The sequence below is a fragment of the Pantherophis guttatus genome, chromosome 5, assembly GCF_059756535.1.
Source record: "Pantherophis guttatus breed Tessera chromosome 5, ASM5975653v1, whole genome shotgun sequence".
Lineage (NCBI taxonomy): Eukaryota > Metazoa > Chordata > Lepidosauria > Squamata > Colubridae > Pantherophis > Pantherophis guttatus.
In genome coordinates, this window is record NC_142067.1 from 830,410 (window position 1) to 851,059 (window position 20,650).

The following is a 20,650-nucleotide window of genomic DNA, read 5'->3' on the forward strand; positions in this document are numbered from 1 at the left end:
TTACAGAATTGGAAGGGAGCTTGGAGGTCTTCTAGTCCAACCTCCTGCCCACGTTGGAGACCCTACACCAAGGGTGTTCAACCTTGGGAACTTTAAGACTTGTGCACTTCAGCTCCCAGAATTGCCCAACCAGCATGTCTGGCTGGGGAATTCTGGGCGCTGAAGCCCACAAGTCTTAAAATGGCCACGACTGGTCCTATACCATCCCAGGCAAATGGCTGTCCAGTCTCTTCTTCAAAACCTCCAGTGTTGGAGCACCCACAACTTCTGGAGACAAGCCGTTCCATCAATTAATTGTTCTCACTGTCAGGAAATTTCTCCTTAGTTCTACGTTGTTTCTGTCCTTGGTAAGTTTCCATTGCTTGCTTCTTGTCCTGCCTGCTTTGGAAAACAGGTTGAGCCCCCTCTTCTCTCCACAAATACTGGGAGGCAGCTAGTTCCTCTAGGGCTTCCGCCAAAAGTTAATTCAAAGTGATCTACCAGCGAATGTACGCAAAGGTCTCAAAGACGGCCCTTTAATCCTCCCACTGGAGTCTTTATTGATGTATTCGACAAGCCTCAAGGATTCAGGTGCAGAGTAGCCGAATACAATACAGAGTAGCCGAATACAATAAATAGTCAAAACGGAAGCCGTGGATTTTGTTAGAAAACTACACAATGAAGTCAAGGAACATCCTTTGGTTCAGTCCCAGCAGCCCAGCCTGGCAACTGAGTACAGTCGGGATCTTAACGGAGCAAAGTTTTCCAAGGATTTGTGACAAGGCAGAGAGGAAGAAATTGTCCTAAGAACTGATTTCTTCCCCAAAGAGGGAGCCAGGGAGACATGGAAAAGGGCAAAGGGGCAGGAGACCCTCAGAAGGGGTCCCAGAAAGGAGGAAGGTCAGGCACAAAACGTGATCATCAAGGCAGCTTAGGCTGAACCTGCCTCCCTGGGAGTGAATAAGGAACAGCCCCTCCACAGCTACTCAAGGGCACTTACAGGTTCTGGCTACAGCTGTTGGACCCCCAGTTCTTCCCTTCCCCCTCTCCCTTGACCTAATCCCCCAATCCTACCTTGGCCACTTTGCAAGGGAAGGCCAGTGCAGGATGGTAACCCAATTTCCTGCAGGCACAGCACCATGGCCTGGCAGCCCTGCAGAGTGACCTAAAACTTCCTAACCTAGCTTAGGGGACAGGGGGCACTGGGGGAGGCGGAAGGAGGCCGAGGGGGCCCAGAGGCTCCTTAAGACCCACACATCAGGCACTCATCCCGGTTCTCCAGGGAGCAGACCATGGCCGCCGTGTTCCTCTCTTTCTCCTCCTCTTCCTTGGAGGTCTTCTCCTTCAGCTTCTCTTTGTTGAGGGTGAACTGGATGGGATTGGCTGCCGGCTTGGTCCGCAGGTAGTACATCCCCGTCTTCAGGCCCTGCGGAGGCAAGTGCGCACCAGCTCAAAGACCCAAGGCCTCGGTCTCCGTGGTGGAGGCATCCAGGCTAGAAAGCAGGACGCCACGAGTTCTAGTCCCACCTGAGGCACGAAAGCCAGCTGGGCAACTTTGGACTCATCACCAGGAGACTGGGAGTTCTAGTCCCGCCTTAGGCACGAAACCTGGTTGGGTGACTGGGTCAATCACCAGGAAACCAGTTCTAGTCCCGCTTTAGGCATGAACGCCGACAGGTTGACTTTGGGCCAATCACCAGGAGACTGGGAGTTCTAGTCCTGCCTTAGGCATGAAAGCTGGCTGGGTGACTTTGAGCCAATCAGGAGGAGACTGGGAGTTCTAGTCCCTCCTTAAGCATGAGAGCCGGCCTGATGGTGCCCAGGTTCTGCTGGTTGCTCTTTCTCTCTGAGCTCTCATGACCCAACTAGGGAACAGCATCAATGCTGTTATACAGTTGGTGGAGATGCCTGTTCAGAGTGGGTCAATTAGCTACAGGAGGTGCCCTAAGAATCTGCCTTCCTCTCTCACCTGTTTCCAGCCGTAGAAGTGCATACTGGTCAGCTTGCCATAGTTGGGCTCCGCAATGTGGATGTTGAGAGACTGGCTCTGGTCGATGAAGGCCCCCCTGTCAGCTGCCATCTTCAGGATGGTCTTCTGCGAGATCTCCCACACCGTCTTGTAGAGCTGCTTCAAGTCCTCGGGAATCTCTGGGATATTCTGGAAGGAAGAAGAGCAGCAGGATGGATCTCTCTCGGGGCGGTTGAGAGCTGGTGGAAGGTTTGGCTCAAACCAGAGAGAGAGAGAGAGCAGGAAGTCCCAGCAGCCTCTCTGCAGGAAGCCAGGGAGAGAAAACCTGGCACAAAGGGCCTTTTCAGCCTGGGCAACCAAGGAGGAATGTCTTCTTTTTTAAAGAATTATTTATTGATTAAATTTATTTATTTATTTTTCATTTCATTTCATTATTTCATTTCATTTCATTTCATTTCATTTCATTTCATTTCATATTTCTATACCACCCTTCTACCGAAGGACTCAGGGCGGTGTACAGCCATGATAAAAATAATACCAACACAAAAATTAAAAACAATTTAAAATAATTTAAAGCATTGGCCGTATTTAAAACCCCTAGCTAAAATCCCTTTTAAACCTTTAAAACCCACTTAAGTTAATTCATTTGGTCAGGCCAGCTTGCTGAAACAATAAAGTCTTCAGCGCACGACGGAAGATGCGGAGGTCGGGGATCCTCCATATGTCCAGGGGCAGCTCATTCTATAGGGCAGGAGCCCCCACAGAGAAGGCTCTCCCCCGGGGGTCGCCAGCCAACATTGTTTGGCCGACAGCACCCTGAGGAGGCCCTCTCTGTGGGAGCGAATCAGCCGGTGGGAAGCATGAGGTGTCAGAAGGCGGTCCTGTAAGTATCCCGGTCCTAAGCCATGGAGCGCTTTGAAGATGGTGACTAGCACCTTGAAACGCACCCGGAAGACCACTGGGAGCCAGTGCAGCTCACGCAAGAGAGGTGTTACATGGGAGTGACAGGTCGCCCCCATAACCACTCGCGCGGCCACAACCCAGTTGGAGCCTCTGGGTGCTCCTCAAGGGGAGCCCCATGTAGCAGCTCTGGGGCGGAACAGAAAAACGGACGGGGCTCCTCACCAGTGCAGGGGACCCAGGATCGTTGGCCAGACGTACCTGGATGGAGCCGCTGAATGCGATGATCTGGTTCTTCATCTCCTCGTTCCACAGGCCCCTCTCGGTCAGGTCCTTCAGCAAGTGGGGGTTCACTATCTGCAACCCCAAAACACCAGCAGTCACCTTAGATACCTTAGACGCCCCCTTTCGGCCCACCCACGGCCCACGTCCGCTTCCCTTCCCATGTTGCCACGCAGGCCCTTCTCTGATGGAGGCAGCCGGTTTTTGCTGCAGGCAGTCCTTGACTTACAACCATTCTTTAGTGACCACTGAAGGTTTCAACAGAGTTGAAAAAAAGGGACTGGCAACCAGACACAGGATCAAAATTTCTGTGCCTGGCAACCCCCAGGTGTTTTGCAGCTGCAGAACATCCCCAGAGGTCACGGGGTCGTCCTCTGCGGCCTTTCCAGCCGGCTTCCCACAAGAGGTCAATGGGGGTGGTGGGTGGGGGGAAGACTGGATACGCTTAACATGATTCACTGAACAACTGCAACGATTCACTTAACAACCGTGTCACAAAAAGGTCAGAAAATCAGGTGCGGTCCACTTAACACAAACACACCCACCCACACTGTTGCTTAGCAATTCTTAGAACTTCTGGCCCAGTTGTGGTCGTAATTCGAGGACTAGCTACATTCTTCCACGCAACAGCCCGGAGCCTCCAAGCCCCAATTACGTGATGGCCGTGTCCTTTATCCTCTTTACAACACCAGGACCCTCCCCACAGCTCTCGGCCCGGGGCCCCCTCTCCCCCTCCAAGGCTCTCAGGACGGCCCTTACCTGGAACTCCCCCGAGAGAACACGGCGGGTGTAGATGTTGCTGGTGTAGGGCTCCACGGACTCATTGTTCCCCAAAATCTGAGCCGTGGAAGCTGTGGGCATCGGGGCCACCAGGAGGCTATTCCTGACCCCATACCTGGAAGAGACGGGCAGGAGAAACAGGGGGGCTGACAGCGGCCCAGCAGGCACCAAGGGCACCCCAGGAAAGGGGCAGGGGCACAGGGCCTCTGCGCTGAGCACCCACCCTCCGTAGTAGGAGTGGGGAGGAGGGTCTTGTACTCACTGTGCGATTCTGGCCTTCAGAGCGCTCCAGTCCCAAAGGCCCGTGGGGGTCACGTCCCACATGTCGTACTGAAGGATCTGCAGGAGGGTGGGAGGGAGAGCAGCCCCCTTCATTCCGGAACAAGCCAGCTCTCCCACATGCCCCACAGGGAAGCCCCCCACCCCCACAGAGCAGGGCTTGCCAAGACAGGGTGCCTGCACACCCAATTTTCTTGCCCAAGGGAAGCTAAGAGGGAGGGGTCTGCCTGCCTAACTGGACCCTGCAGATTCTCTGGGTTTGAAAAGAAAGATAAAGACGCTCTCCGAGCTCGGCTGTTTTCTTGCAGACATTTCATGACCCAACTTTCTCCCTCTTTTATAAAAGATTTTTAATTTTTAATATTTTTTAGTATTTTATATATTTAAATTTTAAAATTGGTTTTAAATTGATTGGGGTTTTAATTTGTCTGGGCCAAAACTATTTAATTTGATTTTAATTCCACTTTTAAATTTTGTATGTATATATTTTATTGTTTGGCTGTGCACCGCCCTGAGTCCTTCGGGAGTAGGGCGGTATAGAAATCAAATAAAATAAATAAATAAAATAAATAAATAAATAAACTAGGTAACATCATCAGGGTTGCTGCTGCTGATAGCACTGATAACATTCCCTAGTAGTCAGGTCACGAAACGTCTGCAAGAAGACAGCCAAGCTCAGAGAGCACCAAGGAACTCCACTGAATAAAGGTTCTTCAGAAATCTGAATTCCGCATCCAAAGGTCACTGATGAAGGAGCCACATCAGAGAGACAAAATGCCTCTTTTCAGTGAGACTCCGAGGCAAAGAAGCCCATCAGCTTTAAAAGCAGCCTCCTGCAGCCTCAGACCACCCCAGTCCGAAGCCCCCTTCCACTTACTCCTCTGCTGACCGGGCTGCCCTGGTAGGTCTCGTAGGGCCCGTCTTCCCTGGCGAGCTGGCAGCTGGCCTCCAGGGCCCAGTAGTAGATGGTCTCGAAGATCTGCTGGTTGAGCAGCTGGGCCTCGGGGCTCTCGAAGGGGAACCTCATGAGGATGAAGGCGTCGGCCAGGCCCTGCACCCCAATGCCAATGGGGCGGTGGCGCCTGTTGGAGGTCTCGGCCTGGAAACATTTGGAGGGAGGAAGGAGGAAAGGGCTCAGCCTGCCTCGTCTCAGACAGCTCGTGCGGATCTCCAGTTCATCTCCAGGGTGGGCACTCTCCTAGCCCCTTCCCTTAAATGTTGTCATCTGAGGGGAACTAGAAAGCCAGTCTCCTCCGTGGCAGCCCCTGCCCCACGGACCACTCTGCCCCCTGACGTCTGGCGGGCCTCCAACCTTTGGGCCTTCCGTGAGGCCTCGAAGACCAGCCCTTCCCCCAAACGCTGGAAGAGGATTAGGGGGTAGTCGGTTGCTCTGGATGTCCACGGAGATTCTCAGTCATCCAGGCCACGGTTGTCCCAAAGGTGCTTTTTTCAAGAGGCAACTGGACTTTCTGGTTTTTCTTTGAAGACGTTCCGCTTCCCATCCAGGAAGCTTCCTTCTGCTCTGGTTGGATAGTTCCATTCCCTACCATTCAGTCAGAGCTGAGGAAGCTTCTTGGAGAAGCAAAACATCTTCAAAGAAAAACAAGGAAGTCCAGTTGCCTCTTGAAAAAACACCTTTGGGTTACCCTGGATTGGTCCCTGGTTTTTTACTGTTTTAATGAATTGACTTTTAGTTTTAAAATGATTCAATGTTGTTTTTTAATTTTTGATTAGGAGCCACCCAGGGTCAGTTGAAAGATGGGCAGCCCTATTAATGCTTCAGATAAATGGATCTGCCTGAGAATCAACTGGCACCTGGTTTCCCTGCCTCTAGACCGTGGGCACCTCGCTTAACGACCGTCACGACTTGCGACCTAGCCCGGGTGCCCCCTCCTGGACCCCACGTACCTCCGGCACCGGGTAGTGGTTGATGTCGATGATCTTGTTCAGGTTCCGGACGATGACCTTGGTGACCTCGGCCAGCCTCTGGAAGTCGTATGTGTGCTCCGGCGTCACGTACATGTTCAGGGCTATGGAGGCCAGGTTGCAGACGGCAACCTGGACGGTGCAAGCAGAGAGACTCTCACGGGAGGGAACGCCACACGAGCCTCCTCCTCCCCCCTGGAGACCCCCACCACAACGGGAGCCCAGCCCTTGGACCTCCCAGCGTCCAGATTCTTTGGCCCAGGTAGGGGGTCCTACAGTTTATTTCCCTTCATGTGGGTCCACTGCACGGACCCACAGGACTCCTGCCAAACTATGTTGGTCAATGGCCAGCTCCTCAAGGAACTTAAAGGACTCTGGGAAGAGGAGGGGACTTTCTCAAAGGAAGGCTTTCCCCACTCACAGCTGCTGGCCCCACACTCAAGGGCAGCAGAGTGTCCTAAGATCCCTTTCTGGGTGCCTGGACACCCTTCTGGGCTTGGCTGAAAAGGACAGGGGAGGGGAGGAAGGAGAGGAGGGGAGGAAGGACAAGGAAAAGGAGGTGAGGGAAGAGCAGGGCTGGAGGGAAAGAAGTGGAAGTGGAGAGCACAGGAGGGGAAGGAGGAAGAGGAGCAGGAGGAGGAAGAGGAGGCAGCAGCCCACCTCATCATTGCTGGTGTACTCCACAATCTCGGTGCAGAGGTTGCTGCACTTGATGGTGCCCAGGTTCTGCTGGTTGCTCTTCCGGTTGCAGGAGTCCTTGTAGAGCATGTAGGGCGTCCCCGTCTCCGTCTGAGACTCAATGATGGCGTACCAGAGCTGCTGGGCCTTCACCACTTTGCGCACCCGGCCTTGCTTCTCGTAGCTGGGGGGACAAGCGCAGGGCTTCCAGGACCTCCACCTCAGCCCAAACACACAACCGGCTCCCCAGCGAGAGCGAAGGGTGTGCTGAGGACCTTTGCCAGATGGGCGGAGTTGGGGGAGACACCTCCCCTACTCTCTTCCAGGCCCAATTCAAGCAGTTGTAAGAAGCCTCACTCAGCTACTGGCTACTAATGGACTTCGCTGGTTTGATGTCCTTATTGTCCAACTTCTGCTCCACCACAGCCAAGTAACTCTCAGCTGCTTATCCAGAAAACAGGAGAGTTGAACCCTTCACTGGCCCCATGACACCTGCCCCACCCTCCTCCATCTGGGAGCACCCGCTCCCAACACAAAGACCCACCTTCCACTCAAGCCCACCGGTCAGGTCCCTCAATCACCTCTGGCATGGGGATAACTACCAATCCTACCCACCTCCACGAAATGCAAATCCTCAGCCGCCCCCCAAGAGCTTCCTCCATAGTGGCCCTGCAGCCCAGGGTCCCCCCTGCTGGATGGAACCCCTGGGAGACCCCGAAGGACAGAGGAGAAAGCTTTATGAATGTCCACCAGAACGTGAGGACTTCTTCAGTCAATCCCACCGTCTCTTCTTCCACACAGAATCCTTTCTTTTTGGGTTAAGTAACCGTTTGGCATTTTATTGCTGCATTTGTTGAAGTACCTCTGGGTAGCTTCTCAGCACAGAGGACTTTACAAATATGGTTACGTTTAATTTCATCAAACACCATCGTGGCTTCCTCGGCAAATCCTTGGTGTGAGGTTGATGAATCTGTTAATTTTCTGATGCAAATGCATCCCAAAACATCCTGCAGAAACCCTGCCGGTTCCATTTTGCACCTCCCAGCCCAGCCGGTCCTTCCTACCTTTCGTAGAGCCGCTCAAACTCTTCTCCCCAGACCTCATCCAGCCCGGGACATTCGTTTGGGCACATGAGCGACCAGTCCTGTTGAAGGAGGGGCAAAGCTCAACTCCAGTGGGCTGGAGACCCCACCCAGAAGAGACTCGCCCTACAAGACCCTCCTGCCCTTGAGGAAGGCGAAGGGTGAAGGGACCACATCTAATTGTTCTCCCTGTCAGGAAATTTCTCCTTATTTCCAGGCTGGCTCTCCCTCTGGCCAGCTCCCACCCATTGCTTCTCATCCTGGGTGGGTGGGTGGGTCGACAGTGAAGGACTAGCCCAAAGTCACCAAGCTGGCTTTCATGCCCAAGACGGAGCTACCACCCACCCGATTTTACCACCTTTTGTGCAGCAGTCATTAGGTGAACATCAAGGTCATAAAACAAACCCATTGTTCGCTATGGGATGTTTTTGCTGAAAACGTGCAAGATGAATTATGGTGACTGCAGGACCCTGTGAATGTGGGCAGCTGCTCAGCACCTGGCATGCAGCCCTGTGACCGTAAGGGAGGGGCCACCAGAACCAGATTGTGAGAACTTTGGGGCGGGAACAGCAGAACTTCGGACGGTCGCTAATCGACCAGTCACACGCTTTTCTTCTGCAGATTAACCTTAATGTGTTAATAACAACCTTCAACAGACGTTCATGAAAGGCAGAGCATCTGATTCAATTCAAGATGAGCCCATGAGAATAAGCCTGACCCCTTCTAGGCCACAAATGTCAGGGTTTCAGTTTTGCTCTGCAGCCAGTTTCAGGCCATGGCGCCCCCCCCCCCCCCCACACACACACACACTCCAGCAGAGGACTCAGCTGCAATCCCTGTTACCTGGTTGGTCTCCACCCGTTTCATGAAGAGGTCCGGGATCCAGAGCGCATAAAAAAGGTCCCGAGCCCTCTGCTCCTCCTTCCCGGTGTTCTTCTTCAAGTCAAGAAACTCAAAGATGTCAAAGTGCCAGGGCTCCAGGTAGATGGCGAAGGCCCCGGGTCTCTGTGGGAAAGAGCAGGACAAAACCCTCTTCAGCCCACCTCGGCCCTGGCTGCCTTTCTGAGGCCTCTTTCCAAACTCTCAGATCTGCCAGCCTTGGAGGTCTTCTAGTCCAGCCCCTGTTCAAGCAGGAGACAACTGCCTGTCCAGTCTCTTCTTAAAAGCCTCCAGTGTTGGAGCACCCAGAACTTCTGGTGGCAAGCCGTTCCACTGGTTAATTAACACATTGTAAGCCGCCCTGAGTCTCCGGAGAAGGACGCCGTATAAAAATAAATAAATAAATTGTTCTCACTGTCAGGAAGTTTCTCCTTATTTCTAGGTTGCTTCTCTCCTTGATCAGACTCTATCCGTTGCTTCTTGTCCTGCCTTCTAGTACTTTTGGAGAATAGATGGACCCCCTCTTCTTTGTGGCAGCCCCTCAAATATTGGAAGACTGCTATCATGTCACCCCTAGTCTTTCTTTTCATTAAACTAACCATGCCCAGTTCCTGAAACCGCTTCTACATATGTTTTAGCCTCCAGCCCACTAATCCTCTTTGTTGGTCTTCTCTGGGTGCTGGATGAAGAGACATCCTCACCCTGGCCAGAGAAAAGCCCTTCCTTTAAAGCGGGGGTCTCCAACCTTGGCAACTAATAAGACTTGTGAAGTTCAACTCCCAGAATTCCTCAGTCAGCTATAGCTGAGGAATTCTGGGAGTTGAAGTCCACAAGTCTTAAAGTTGCCAAGGTTGGCTTTAAACTATGCTTGAGAAGGAGACCCTGGCACAGTCACCTCCCGTATGTGTCCTTGACCACACATGCCACCGCCAGCGCCCTTGGGAGAAGGCCGCCTACCTTATTTCCCCCTTGGTCCACGTAGCGAGCCGTGTTGTTGTAGACCCTCAACATGGGGACCAGCCCGTTGGAGTTGCCATTGGTCTGAAAAATTAACAAGATTGGAGAGAGTGAACTAGATCCATCTGCGCTGCTCCTTAGCCAGGGAGAAAGGCTCCCTCAGAGGCAGCGTCAGTTGCCATCCTGAGCATCCCTTGGGGGCCCACAGGAATTCGCGTGGGCTGCCCACGGCAGACACACCCCGGCAATGTAGCTGCCGGTGGCCCGGATGCAGCTCACGGCCACCCCGATTCCCCCCGCGGACTTGGAGATGAGTGCGCAGTGCTTCAGTGTGTCGTAGATGCCTTCAATGCTGTCATCCTTCATGCACAGGAGGAAGCAGCTGGAAGGGAAGAAAAGGCAGATTTTCAGTCTCCGGTATGGCAAGGTTGCCTCCAAACCCAGGCAGAACTCTGAGCCCTGGATGTTTTTTCCCAGCAAGAGGGAGGACTCCCGCCCTGAGTCCACTAGGAGAAGGGCGGGATACAAATTGAATAAATAAAATAAATAAAAGAGGGCTGCGCTTCCAAACCCAAATCTAACTGCTAAGGCAATCTTGGCAGTTTGTTTGTTTGTATGCCAAGACAACCGGACACAGGGACAGTGTCTTCCCTTGTGCCATCACTCACTCTCACAGCAGATAAAATACAATGACTGCTAAGTGTTTTGTCTAATATGTATGTGTATTAAACCCACAGGGCATTGCTGCAGGATTTTTACCCCTTTTATTAATATTTGTTGCTTCCATCCTCTATTGGCTGTATGCTTTATCATTATTATTGTATTCTGTTGTTTTCAAGTATACTGAGAGCTTCTGTACCGGAGAAATTCCTTGTCTATCTAACCACACTTGGCCAGATAAAGTATTACGTCTATTTTTGCAATTAAGGCCTTTCCTAATCAAACTAACTTTGATAAATTTCCCAAGGCCACAATTACAAGTTATTTTGACCTTTACAAGTGATTGCAGATTACAAGAGCCCTGGTGGCCCAGTGGTTAAGACTGCAGGATGGAAGGCTGACTCTGCCCACTGCCACCAGTTTGATCCTGACTGGCTCAAGGTTGACTCAGCCTTCCGTCCTTCTGAGGTCAGTAAAATAAGGATCCAGATTGTTGGGGACAACAAACTGACTCTGTAAAACGCTTAGAGGGGGCTATAAAGCACTATGAAGCGGTATATAAGTCTAAGCACTACTGTTAAGTGCTATTGCAACAGGACCCAAGGCAATCACTGAAAAAGTCCTTCAAACTTTCTTCACTGCTGTTCTCAAGATGCTGGAATCGGATTACAATCCCCAAATATGGGTGTGCCCACATGAGCAGCAGAAGGAAGTGAGCTACTGCCACACACACCTGAAGAGTAGGTGGGGGGAGTCTCTAAGCTGCCGGAAGCAGCCCCCAGTTTCTTTGACCTTCCAAGCTGCTTGGCTTCAGCAGCTCCTCCCCCAATACTCAGACAGCCATTCCCCCTCCTTACCTGGAGAGCTGAGGGCGGTTGGTGCCGGCGTTGAAGAGGGTGGGGGAAGCATGGGTGAACCACTTCTCAGACAGGAGGTTGTAGGTCTCAATGGCCGCCTCGATGTCGTTCTTGTGGATCCCCACCGAGACCCTCATCAGCATGTGCTGGGGACGCTCGGCCACTGCAGGCAGGGGGGCAGAGAAGGGAGACGGCTTTCAAGGGAGGCAGAGAGATGTTGCAACAGTTACACACTTGGTTAGGTGGGAAAGAGACCTGTCCCCACACTTACAAGTAGTCCATGGGTTACAACTGCTTGCTTAGTGACAGTCCAAAGTTACAACGGAGCCCCCAGAAGGTACTTATGATCCAGTTCCAAAGTTCCAAAGACACACACCCTGCAGTCACGTTGTTACCACATTTGTGGCACTCGGCAACCAGGCCCAATTTACAGCTGTTTGCAAATCCCACGACCACAATTTGTGATGTTTTTGCTGCAAACCAGCGCTTACTTCTGGATTTGCGCAAAAATGCCCCGTAGTGAACAATGGATTAATTTAATGACTGTGGAGTTCACTTAATGACTGTTGTGATTTATTTAACCACCACTCCACACAAAGATCCTAAAATCAGGTTGGTCACATGTTGACCCACTTTACAACTGTTGCGACTTACAACCCAAATGGGCAGATCCCATTATGATCATAAGTTGAGGACTGGCTGCATTTCACCTGATTTGGATGCCTTTTGAGGCCACAGATAAGAAAACCGATAGCAAAACTGCTGAGGATACCAAAAAAAAAACAACAACAACCCAACCACACCCCTCTATCAAGAAAAACCAGGTTAGAAGAGTGAGTGATAGGGTCAGGTGAGCCTCTGGGGCAGCCAAGTTAAAGGGACCCTTTGGAGCTGCCCAGAAGAGCCACAGAAGAGAGCTTCCTGAAGGGCAGTGAGGTTCCTCCTCGGAAAAGGCTGAGGCCTGACCAGGGAATAAGGACAAAACATTCGTATGAGTCTGCTTGAGGGGGGTCCTTAAACAGCCCCTGCCTAAATGGAGGCTAAAACATAGAATGGAACGATTGCAGGACCTGGGCTGGCTAGTCTAGTGGGGAGACATGATAGCATCTTCCAATATTTGAGGGAGGGGCTGCCACAGAGAGGAGGAAGGGGGGGCCAAGCTATTTTCCAGGGCACCTGAAGGCCAGACAAGGAATAATGGATGGAAACTGACTAAGGAGAGATTCAACCTGGAAATAAGGAGGAATCTCCTGACAGTGAGAACCATCAACCAACGGAACAGAAGTTGCGTTTAGAAGTTGTGGGAGTTTCATCACTGGAGGCTTTCAGGAAGAGATTGGACTGCCATCTGTCAGAAATGGTGTAGGGTCTCCTGCTTGGGCGGGAGGTTGGACTAAATGACCTACAAGGTCCCTTCTGACTCTGTTATTCTGTAACGAGTTTAAAACCTGGTATTATCAATACTTGGAGCCCTTGATTTACCACAATTTATTCATTGACTATTCAAAGTTGCAATAGCACTGAAAAAAGTGACTTACGACTGGTCCTCATCCTTATGACTGTTGTAGCATCCCCACAAGTTGCACGATTTAAATTTGGGAGCTTGCCCCCCCCCGCATGTACTTGTAGGGCCTGGGGGGTCAGGGGTCACCGTGATTGACCTTCCCAGCCAGCCTCTGACAGGCAGTCATCGGGGGAAGCCAGATTCGCTTAACAACCACATGCCTCGCTTAACAACTGCAGTGATTCCAATGACTATGGCCAAAATAAGTATTGAAATCGGGTGTGTCTCACTTAACAATCCCTTCCTTAGCAACAGATATTCTGGCCCCAATTGTGGTTATACGTCAAGGACTACCTTCCCGAGGGATGCATCCACCCGGTTGGGAGGAGAGCTGGGCTAGCCCGTTTCAGAGAATTTCAGAAGCTCAGCGGAACCTTTTTCAGATGTTACGAAAAGGCAGAAAGTCTCATGAATTGCAGTTCAGCAGAGGCGTAAAATGGCCAACCGGGAAGAGTCAGCGGGGGAGGCAGGTTGGCTATGAGGGTCCCACTGCTACCTAGTCAAATAGGCAGGTAGGTCAAAATGGCGCATGGAAAGCCCATCGTGGTTTTGAAACCTTCTGAAATGGCCAGAAACCTTTTGAGGAATCAGAGTTCAACAATTTCTCGCTTAGTGGTTTCCTGGAAGAGTCACTTTGATGTCTGGCAGGTCAAAAGGTGCTGCCCCACTCTTGATTCTTTTGCCAGGTTTTATCAAAAGTTCAAAAAAGTTAAGAACCTTTGTACAAAGAATTGAGCCCATTGTACAAACCTTTAGAATTGATTTTCAGAAGATAGGAGCGCTCCAGGGTCTGAAAGGTTTTTAAAAAAATCAGGGTCACCAAGGGACAATGAAATAATACAACCATTTATCACCAACAACATACTTTAAATTTATTGCCATCCCCCAAATGTGCCTGCAATAATTGCCCCACATCCTCCGCCCACCCACCCACCCACCTCCCAGTGGCCTGGACCCAGCAGAGCCCAAAAGGAGGCAGCTTCAAAAGTCTGCTTAAGGCACCCAGCAGTCCTGTGCTCTTCCTCGGCCTAGAAAAGCCCTTTCCAGATGCATTTCAACTGTCCCCCACAAAAAACCACCCTTGTTTTCTAGCAAGGATGGACGGCTACATAAATCGTTACATGAACCGCCCTGTTGACTGGTACATCAACAATGATGACCACTGACCAGTAAGTAACTGGGACCATCAACCTCAATTCTACTGTATTTATTCTGTTTAGAAGGTAAAAGAAAGAAAAAAAAGGAAGGAAGGAAAGGAGGAAGTAAAAGAAGGAAAAAAGGGAGAGAGGGAGGGAGGGAGGAATCCTTTAAAGACAAGGAAAAGTTTCCTGATGGTAAAACCGGCAAGCAAAAAAAGTGTCTCCCTAGAGAGGTTGTGAGTTCTCCACCTTTGGAGGTTTTGAAGAAGAGGCTAGATAATCTCTGGTTACGGAGGGTTTCCTGCATGTTACATAGAGTTGGACTACATGATCTTCAGGCTTCCCTCTACAACTCCATGATTCTTCCAACTATCCCCTCTCTAGGCTAGAAAGCGGAAGATCATGAGTTCAAGGCCCACCTGAAAGCCAGATGGGTGAATTTAGGCCAGCCCAACTCACCTCACAGAGTTGTTGTTTTGGGGTTGAAATGTGGAAAAGGCAGGAGTATTGTATATTTTCACCCCCTTGAGTTATTTGTAAACATAACAGAAGACAGGATACAAGTAAGTAAATAAATAGATAAACTTCCACCTTACCTTAAAGCCAAAGTAATTGTAGGAGAAATCCCGGTCATAGATTATTGCAGAGTTCAGTCGCTGCAGAAAAAACAACAGGATATCAGATTTGACATTGAGACCGTTTGACCCTCAGCCAGCCTGAGCTCAAATATGCAGCAATCTTGTTCATAAATACGCTAAAATGCAAAGGGTCGTGTCTGGGGAATCTAATCTGACTTCTGAGTGGCTTTTGATCATCTCTGAGTGGGAGAATGCCTCCTGGCTTCGAGGCTTTGTCTCGCTGCTCGCTGCATTTGCCAGGTCTATGCAAACAAATGAAGACCCCTTAAGGAGCCTTAAGGAGCCCAGAGCCTGTCTGGTGCCAGGACTGGACACAAGGCCTTGCCAGAAGAGCAACATGCTGTGCTCGTCACAGAGGAAATGTCAGGATCTCAAAAAAGAGGCACCAACCCCAAAGACCATGGCAAGATTCCTTCTGTCCCATCTCAAGACTAGAATCCCCCAGCACTAGAACATGTTTCTCCAACAGAAGCAAATACTCATAGCTCATGGTTGAACTGGGGGGTGGTTGGTGCTCTCTGAGCTGGGATGCTTTCCTGCAGACCCAACTAGGGAACATCATCAGTGCTAGAAGGGAGTGGGGTTTGTGGGGAGGAGGAGTGGGCGTGGGAGGAGAGCTGTGGAGTCCTTGCTGGTCTCTGAGCTTGACTGTTTTCTTGCAGACATTTTCATGACCCAACTAGGGAACATCATCAGTACTAGGAGGAAGTGGGGGTTGCTCTCTCAACAGCCTAAGCAAGGAACCACCAAGGACACTCCCACCAACACTGACAGGGCAAGCCCATGTATCTAAACACAGAGCAAACCCCCCTCCTCTTCTGGCAATGATGTTCCCTCGTTGAGTCATGAAACGTCTGCAAGAAAGCCACCCAGCTCGGAGAGCCCCAGGGACCCCACCTTTGTCTCCACCTGCCCAAAAGAAGTTTCATTCAATCAGCACATACATCCTTGTTGGCTTGTACAATGTCCAGGGTTTCTTTGGAGATCATGGGCGAATGCTTGCTGTTGTGTGGATTCACGTAGTTGTAGAGGTCTTCCATCACATCTGAAAGCAACAAAGGCACAACGGATCACAGCAGGGCCATATTAGCCGTGGTAGAAGGAAGACAAACCTATATGGCGGTTCAGATGCAGAGGATCCGTTTTCTACTTATCCATCTTTCTGTTCAGAGCCAGTCAGCATTCAGAGTAATTCACTTCTTCCTGAATACAGGTAGTCCTCAAGATACGACTGGTTGCTTAGCAAACATTCAAAACCACAGCAAGGAGCTAGAATAATTTTCCACAAAACTGCCTTCTCAGTGATGGCACCGGTCAGGTTAGAAAAGGCCAGCTGATCCCTTGTTTTGGCAGGCGGGCAGAGACTGCTTCATTGCAGCACAGCTCTTAGTGTCTCTTAAGAATATCTTAAATGACCTATGAATCTTTGCATCAATTATTATTTTATTGCATACTTTTAGCTTCTTATAGTATAGCTACTCCTCGACTTACAACAGTTCACTTAGTGACCGTTCAAAGTTACAACAGCCGTGAAAAAAGTGACTTAAAACCGTTTTTCACACTTACGACCGTTGCAGCATCCCCACGGTCAGGTGATGGAAATTAAACTATAGAGACAACGTAGTGTCCCCACCCCTCCCTGCAAGCACTCACCGCTAAAGACTTTCTTCGTTTCTTTGTGCAGGTTGGAGACCGCGATGCATGCGGCCAGGATGGCATAGTCGGGGTACTTGGTTGTGAGAGTGGCTGCCGTCTCAGCCGCCAGTGTGTCCAGTTCGACCGTGGTCACCCCACTGTACAGACCCTGGATCACCTTCATGGTGATTTGAGCCTGGCCAAAACAAAAGAACTCTTATTCATGGCAAACTCATTTCCTAGCAGGTAGCCTTTTTACAGCCTACAAGATCTTTCCTCTGTAGCCACCCTGGAGCAGAGAGCAGGGATCCACGACTCACAACTCTTCATTTAACTCTTCATTTAGGGCATTATAAATGCCCTAAACAAAAGCGACTTATGACCGGCCCTCAAACTTACAACCGTAGCCACATCCCCATGGTCACATGATCAAAATTCATCTATTTCTCTTCCTATCATCCGTTTCAGTATCTCTATCTCTATCATCTATTTCTCTATCCGCCTACATACCTAATTATGGTTTTTAATGTCAGACTCACCTGTGTCCAAGCTGGGCAGCCATATGCATTTGTCAAATAAATAAAAGGCTGAGTAGCGATTAAACCCATGAACTAATGAGGGGATGGTTTCACACCTATAAAGGTATCCTTCATCCCCTCCTCCCCCCCAGCTGATCCAAGACACACCAGAAGTCCATCTAAATAAGAAATAATCAGACAGACTCTGGTGGTAAACTAATCCCCTCGTCTCAGTATTATTAATACCAGTGTTTTATCTAGGATAAATCTAGGAAATCTAGGATAGGGAAATATTTGTGAGGGGAGGTTTAATTTTTTATTTATTTATTTCATTTCTATGCCACCCATCTCCCTGTCAAGAGAGTCAGGGCTCCCCTTGCTTTCCTGCCAGGCCTCGCAGGAGCCCCCTTGGGCGTCCTTGCAGCAGCCTCTTCCCCGCAAGGGCAGAGCCCAAAGAGGAGTTCCCAGATGGGGAGGCCGAAAAGAAACTCACAGGGTCCACAAAATCCAAATTGAGGCCGTAGCAGAGCTTCTGGATCCGGGAGGTGATCTTGTCGAACATAACCCGCTCATGGCGGCCATCTGCCAGGGAGGAAAGCGACAGGCATTAAATTGTTAAATTTAAATTAAATTGTTAAATTGTTAAATTGGAGTCAAAAGGGGAGTTGAGGCAGAAGAACAGACGGGGGGGCGGGGGAGGACCCCGAATCTGCACCACATTCCCTTGTTCATAATGGCTGAGGGGGGGCTGAACAGGAGGAGGCCACACACCTGCCCCCTCCCACTCTTTGGGGACAAGCTCCCCCCCCCCTTTTCAGGAGTTACAGGAACTCTTAAGGCCAACAGACCTGGATGGGCCATCTCAAGCCCTCCCCCTTGGCTATGCTGGACAGGCTGAAGTCTGTCTGGTCAAGCCTTTCTCTCTTCTAGGAGTTTCTGGGGGGCTGAATTTAGGGAAGGGCTTGGGGCCTGGGGGGGCCTTGAGACAGAGGAGGAGGGGGCTCGTTCCTCCTCCCTCCATTGGACTTTCCTGTTCCCACCCAGGAGACCCCCGTGATGCCCCCCTCAAGCCCTGCCCCCCCCCATCTGGAGGACCTCGGCCCACCTCGTCAAGCCTTGACCTCTGGGGGGGGGGTGGAGGTCTGCCCGAGGGAGATGCAGCCCCCTCAATTCAGGGGTCTCCATCCCAATCGATCAATGAAGGGCCGTCCCTGTCCTATTGTTCCCTTTAATTGCACTCATTTTATGTATTCAATTCATGCTTATACTTATATATATTATCTAATATGTACTCGACAAAATAAATAATAAATAAATTCGGTGGGGGGGGAGCTGCCTCAGGGGGCCTTGGGGCAGAGGGGGAGGGGCCCTTCCTTGCACTTGGGGCTGCCCCCCCTTCGAGGGTCCCAGAAGAGACCCCTGGGATGCCCCCCCGTGCCCTCCCCCACCTAAAGCACCTGGGCCCTGCTAGGCAGGCCGAAGCCCGTCCGGTGAAGCCTTTTGCTCTTCCAGGGGCTTCGGGGGAGATGCAGCCCCCTCAATTCACGGGGGGGGGTTAAGGCCCGGGGGGGCTACCGGGGGGGCCGTGGGGGGTGCAGGCCTGGCTTTGGGGGAGAAAGAAAAGGTGGGGGGGAGAAAGACCCCCATATCTTGCCAGGCACGAGGGGGCTCCCTAAAAGCCCGTTTTGGGGGACCCCACCCCACCTCGCAGGGCTGGTGCCCCCCAGCCTTAAAAGTACCAAGGGGGGGGGAATTCGCTACCCCACGAAGTCTGGGATGGGGAGGCCGGGACCCCCAACCCAAGGGACCCGCTGGGGGACTACAAAGCCCATCGCCCTCCAACCATCGAGTGCCCGGGACCGTCGGGTGTGGGGCGGCGTCCGCGGGGGGACCGGGGCTGCCCACCTCGCTTGACGACGTGCATGGTGCCGGGCCGGACGAGGAGCTCCGCCGCCGCCTCAGCCGCCTCAGCCGATCGCCCGCCAGACGCTTTCCCGCCAGCGCCGCGGCCCCGCCCCGCCTGACGCCGACGCCGCCATCTTGGACGCGGGACCGGCCGCCCCAACGGCAGAGTTTGCCCCGCACAAAGATGGCGGCCGACGGGGCGCCGCCTTCCGGACTTGCGCGTGCGCAGCGCCGGCCTGGAAGCCTCGTCGAGCCCGGCGGGGAAGGCGGGAAAGAGGCGCCCGCCTTGCTGCTTCTCCAAGACAGCGCCACCTGCAGGACACCCCGGGCAGCGCCCCGACCTTTTCGCCGGACCCCTTTCCCCCAGCCAGGACCCCGCAGCAGCCCTGAAAGCGGCTCCCCACCTTCAGGATGCGAAGGGCTGCTGGCAGAGCCCCTTTCCGCTCCCTCCGGCTGCCCTGCCCACAACCGCCAGCCTAACTTCTTCCGTGGCAGAGTCTCCGAGACCACCTCAAACCCGCTGAGCGGCACAACCCCCAGCAATGGGGCCACAGGAGGAGCCCCCCCCCCCACGAGAGCAGTGAAAATCTATCAGGGCAACCGACACAGAGCAGATAGTGGGGGGCTGTAGTCGGGTGGGGGATCCCTCCAGAGAAAGGGGTCCAGTATCAACCAGCCTAGGGCTGGAAGGGACCTGGGAGGTCTTCTAGTCCAACCCCCTGCTCAAGCAGGAGACCCCACAAGGAAAGGCAGGTCCCCAGTTCACCAGGTGAGAAGAAGACTGTGGGGAAGGGGTCTGGAAAGGCCCTCCTGGGGGGAGCTTGTGGGGTCGGCAGGCGTCCTTGGAAGGAGTGGCCGCTCCAGTAACCCCGTCCTGGGCCATCCAGGGCTTGAAAGGAGTAACCAGGAGTAACTTTTCTTTTATGCACACTGAGAGCCTATGCACCAAAGACAAATTCTTTATGTGTCCAATCGCCCTTGGCCAATAAAAAATCCTATTCTATTCTATTCTATTCTATTCTATTCTATTCTATTCTATTCTATTCTATTCTATTCTATTCTATTCTACCAGCATCCTCAATCTCACTGGGAGCCTCTTGGGAGCCAGGGCAGCTGGCGGAACAGCGGGTTATGTTGGCACAATGAGCCATGCCATACCTGCCCTGATGGCTGCATTCTGGGTGGTTTTCGGGGGCCGCCCCACAGGCAGGGCAGGGCAATGGACCCCTTGAAAGGCAGGAGTGAACCTCCATGAACAGAGGGCCCCCCAGGCCAGAAATGGGGGCCACTGACATGTGGGTCGCTGATGCTCGCTGAGCTTGGCTCTTTTCCTATCTTGTCAGTGCTAGAAGGGAGGGGGTTTTGTAGGGGGGAGGCGGAGGAGAAGTGTGTTTCATGACCCAGCTAGGGAACATCATCAGTGCTAGAAGGGAGGGGGCTTTGCTCTCTGTTCCTGTACAAGTGACTTGTCCTGTCGGTGTTGGAGGGAGCCTTGTTTTCTCCTTAGTGGTTCCTGGAGGAGCTGCTGGGGTGGGGGGCGAGGGGGGGGCGTTAGAGTTAAGGAATTCATGTCTGAAGCTCCTTTTCGGTCTTGTGCAACAAAAGCAGCGCCTTCCCCCCAATTCCACGCGCGGACTTTGCGTCCCCCTCGCAGCCTCCGCCGTCGGTTCTGGGGCTGCAAAAGCCCCTTCCAGGCCAGCAAAGAGCCCAGGCGCCCCAGAAGCGGCTCTCTTGCTCCGAGCTGCGCTCTAGGGCGGACAGCGATTTCTCGAAAGCCCCCCGGTTGGTCCTCCCCCCTAGCCCGGATGCGGAGGGCCGCTCCCCTCCCGGGCTTTGCCCCTGCTGGCCCCGGGGAAGCCGCTCCTCCAGCCCCGAGGTGAAGAGAAGAGAGCCGGAAGGGGTCCGGGAGGTCTTCTAGTCCAGCCCCTGCTCAAGCAGGAGAAGCGAAAGCAGTTCCGAGAAGGGGCTGTCGAGGCTCTTCTGAAAAGCCTCCCGTGATGGAGCCCCGGCCGGTCCAGGCATC

At 52.3% G+C, this 20,650-nt stretch overlaps 1 protein-coding gene across 1 annotated transcript; it reads right to left on the reverse strand.

The window, feature by feature from the left end:
- Positions 1-510: 510 nt before the first annotated feature.
- Positions 511-18,832, reverse strand: RRM1 (ribonucleotide reductase catalytic subunit M1). The gene is made up of 19 exons (XM_034435923.3): positions 18,628-18,832; positions 17,216-17,304; positions 16,223-16,400; positions 15,514-15,614; positions 14,528-14,587; positions 13,543-13,582; positions 11,229-11,391; positions 9,952-10,093; positions 9,712-9,795; positions 8,719-8,880; positions 7,858-7,937; positions 6,776-6,977; positions 6,098-6,247; positions 5,067-5,288; positions 4,173-4,249; positions 3,890-4,025; positions 3,110-3,205; positions 1,949-2,137; positions 511-1,405 (listed from the first exon to the last, which is right to left on the reverse strand). The coding sequence occupies exons 1-19, from the start codon at positions 18,644-18,646 to the stop codon at positions 1,223-1,225; spliced, it is 2,373 nt and encodes a 790-aa protein (XP_034291814.2). The 5' UTR covers positions 18,647-18,832; the 3' UTR covers positions 511-1,222.
- Between the last annotated feature and the right edge of the window lie 1,818 nt (positions 18,833-20,650).

Coding starts and splice junctions, on each gene's coding strand:
- RRM1 (XM_034435923.3), bottom strand. Junction 4,250..5,066: donor GCAGCCCGGTCAGCAGAGGA/GTAAGTGGAAGG, acceptor ACCCTCCTGCAG/ATCCTTCAGTACGACATGTG. Junction 2,138..3,109: donor CATTCAGCGGCTCCATCCAG/GTACGTCTGGCC, acceptor TCTTCCTTCCAG/AATATCCCAGAGATTCCCGA.